The sequence below is a fragment of the Dendrobium catenatum genome, unplaced genomic scaffold (assembly GCF_001605985.2).
Source record: "Dendrobium catenatum unplaced genomic scaffold, ASM160598v2 fragScaff_scaffold_811, whole genome shotgun sequence".
In the NCBI taxonomy this organism is placed as follows: domain Eukaryota; kingdom Viridiplantae; phylum Streptophyta; class Magnoliopsida; order Asparagales; family Orchidaceae; genus Dendrobium; species Dendrobium catenatum.
In genome coordinates this window covers 69,439-72,147 of record NW_021319273.1, presented here as the reverse complement: position 1 = coordinate 72,147, position 2,709 = coordinate 69,439, and the positions used below count along the sequence as shown (strand labels likewise).

At 42.5% G+C, this 2,709-nt stretch overlaps 1 protein-coding gene across 2 annotated transcripts; it reads left to right on the top strand.

Annotated features, from left to right (window-relative positions):
* Positions 1-1,202, top strand: LOC110098869 (late embryogenesis abundant protein At5g17165). Of its 2 annotated transcripts, none has more exons than XM_028696680.1 (2): positions 1-223; positions 710-1,202. In XM_028696680.1, the coding sequence occupies exons 1-2, from the start codon at positions 111-113 to the stop codon at positions 975-977; spliced, it is 381 nt and encodes a 126-aa protein (XP_028552513.1). In that variant the 5' UTR covers positions 1-110; the 3' UTR covers positions 978-1,202. The 2 variants fall into 2 exon arrangements, with proteins under 2 accessions (XP_028552513.1, XP_020681473.1); XM_020825814.2 differs by having other exon boundaries at positions 707-1,202.
* Positions 1,203-2,709: the final 1,507 nt, after the last annotated feature.

The following is a 2,709-nucleotide window of genomic DNA, read 5'->3' as shown; positions in this document are numbered from 1 at the left end:
GCGGATAGAGAGACTTTCATCCACAGCCTCCCCTTGGTTTCACTTTTTCTTTCTGAAGAATATATACCATCTCTTTCTCTGGGATCGATCTACCGAGCTTGCTATATTGCATGGCAGCAACCAGTTCCAAGGGGCGAGCGATCGCTGAAAGCTTTGGGAAGCGACTAGCGAATCAGATCTGGGCCGGAAAGCCTCGTGATCCATCTCCGTTCTCCATCGCCAGGTTTTTATTGCCACATCAATAGCTAGTTCGATCTGCCCAGTGCTGTTTGCTTTCGGATGTAATGATCATTTTTTTTGTAGATTTTGGTTGGATCTGTTAGATCCGAGTGGCATTTTTTCTAATTCCTTTTTGAGATTCTGTGAAGTTTATCGAGTAATCTAATAGATGAATTTGACAGCCGTTTTCGAATTGAACTAACTTCATCCAAAAAGGATCGATCAAATTCATTTTCCACCAGCGAGTAGCTTTTTTATCGGTTTTTTATGCCCTGGCTCTCTTTAATTTGTTTAACCTGTTGTACTACAATTCTTTTTAGGGTTTATCTGGATGAAGCTTCAACTTTACTAAATAGCTGTCGATGATTTCCAAAGCCATGTCTACTTTGAATCTGGAAAACCGCAAAAGGAGAAAAAAAAAAAAAGGCCTAGCGTCTTGCGATATTCGATGCTTTCTTTAAAATTTTAACCATTTTTTATGCTTCAGGAGGGCGTCGCACTCATCTTCGCACTACGACAAGGAGGTAGAGGAGCACGTGAGGCCGGCCGTGGTGCCGGACCATGTAATTAACGCCAGTTCAGACAAGTACTGGGGCCCACACCCAACCACCGGTGTCTTCGGCCCTGCCGATCTGAACGGCGCCGCTGGTCTCCGCCATCTGCCGGCGGCCGGGAATGGTGGCTCGTCGGCGCTGGATCAGACCGTCCGGTTCCGCCCCCTCGATCTTGAGGACCTAGATAAGTCTCAAAACGTTTAAACCCTCGTGGGACGGTCACTGTTCTACTCCCAATTATAATATCTTTATGCAACCAGTATTAGATAAATAAATAAGCCAGGGAGTAGAGTGATGTGTAACGTGTACTCTATCATAAGGTTGTGTTGGGCTATGTGTGCCCTTGATTATCCCGGCAACTGCTTGCTGTGTAATGTAACTGATATAGTTCTGTTAATATATTATGGCTTATATGTCCGGAGTTGGGTATCTTGCAAGTATGACTTGGTGAATGTTTTTTTCTGAGAAATAGAGTTTGACATGTTATTTTCACAGGAAGATTCATCATATATGGATAAGCGAGAAGGATGTTAAGTGTCATAAGAGGTATTAAAATTTTTCATGTTAAACTTTTAAAAAGGAAAAAATCATGGGATTTGATCCAACAGAAATAATTTCACTTGTTTTTGTCATTGCTTATAAAGAATGCCCTTCTACGAGGAAGGTATTAGCATAATTTATTAAATATATATTGTACATGGCATATTATATAGTTACAGCTAGAAGAATTCAATGACATGTGAGGTGTTCTCAAGATAATGTTAACTTATTCGTTTGGTTTGTAGGATCATAGTTTGACGATGGTGGCCGAAGAAATTGTAGTTGGGCAACATAGGTTGGAGGGATCATTATTGGAAGATGGAGGTCGGAGGGACCGTAATCGGACAACAGTGGTCGAAGGGATCATAGTCGGAGGGTGGCAGAGTTCAGAAGAATCGTAATTGGTGGAAGACGAAGGTTAGGAGGATTATAGTTGGACGACTGAGATCAGAATGATTGTAGTCAACCGGCGATAGAGATAGAAAGGACAATATTCAAGCGATTGAGGTCAAATATACCATTATTGGGCGACGGAGGTCGAAGAGATTGTAGTCAGACAATAGAGGTTTGAGGATCGTAATCGACAGGCAACAAAGGTTAGAAGGATTGTAGTTGAGAGTCTGAGGTCAAAGGGATTGTTATTGGACGACAGAACTTGGAGGGATCTATGGGTGTCAATATTTGATCTGACCTGAAACTTGACCTGAACCCGACCCAAAATATTATAGGTTCAAGTCAACCCGTTTGCATGACGGGTCGGGTTTGGGTTTCGTTATTCGACTAGTTTATAAAATCGGCCAAGTTAAGTTCGGGTTGACTCAGAAACTTGAATCCAACCAAGTTGACCTGAAATCAATCCATGAGGGCAAGAGTAATGCACTGGTCTAAGCTTCATTCCCTAAGGTTTGTTTTTCCTCTTATGCATATATTTGCTATTGTTCAGCTTCTCGTGAAGTAGAGTTATGAATGGGTCCAAGCTTCTTCGCCTCTTTCACTGAAGTTGTTCATTTCGGATCGAAATCCTGAACGGGTCCAAACTTCTTCACTAGTTCGCCTCTTCTTTCGACATTATTCTTGTCAAATCGGAGTTCTGAACATGCCGAAGCTTCTTCACCTCTTCCTCCAACGTTGTTCATGTTGCCTCAAATAGTCCCCGAGTGTAGATCGACAAATGTGGCTATCAAAATTCGGGGTGGCGGGTCGGGTTAACCAGGCAACTCGACGGGTTGGGTCTGTGTTGAAATTCTTGATCAATTGCATAACCAGGTCAGGTTATGATCAACCCATTTAGACCTAGGTCAATTCAGGTTAGACACGAACCTAACCCATTGAACTATTTTGGCACTCATAAAGGGATCATTATTAGACAATGAAGGTTCGAGGGACCGTAGTAGGG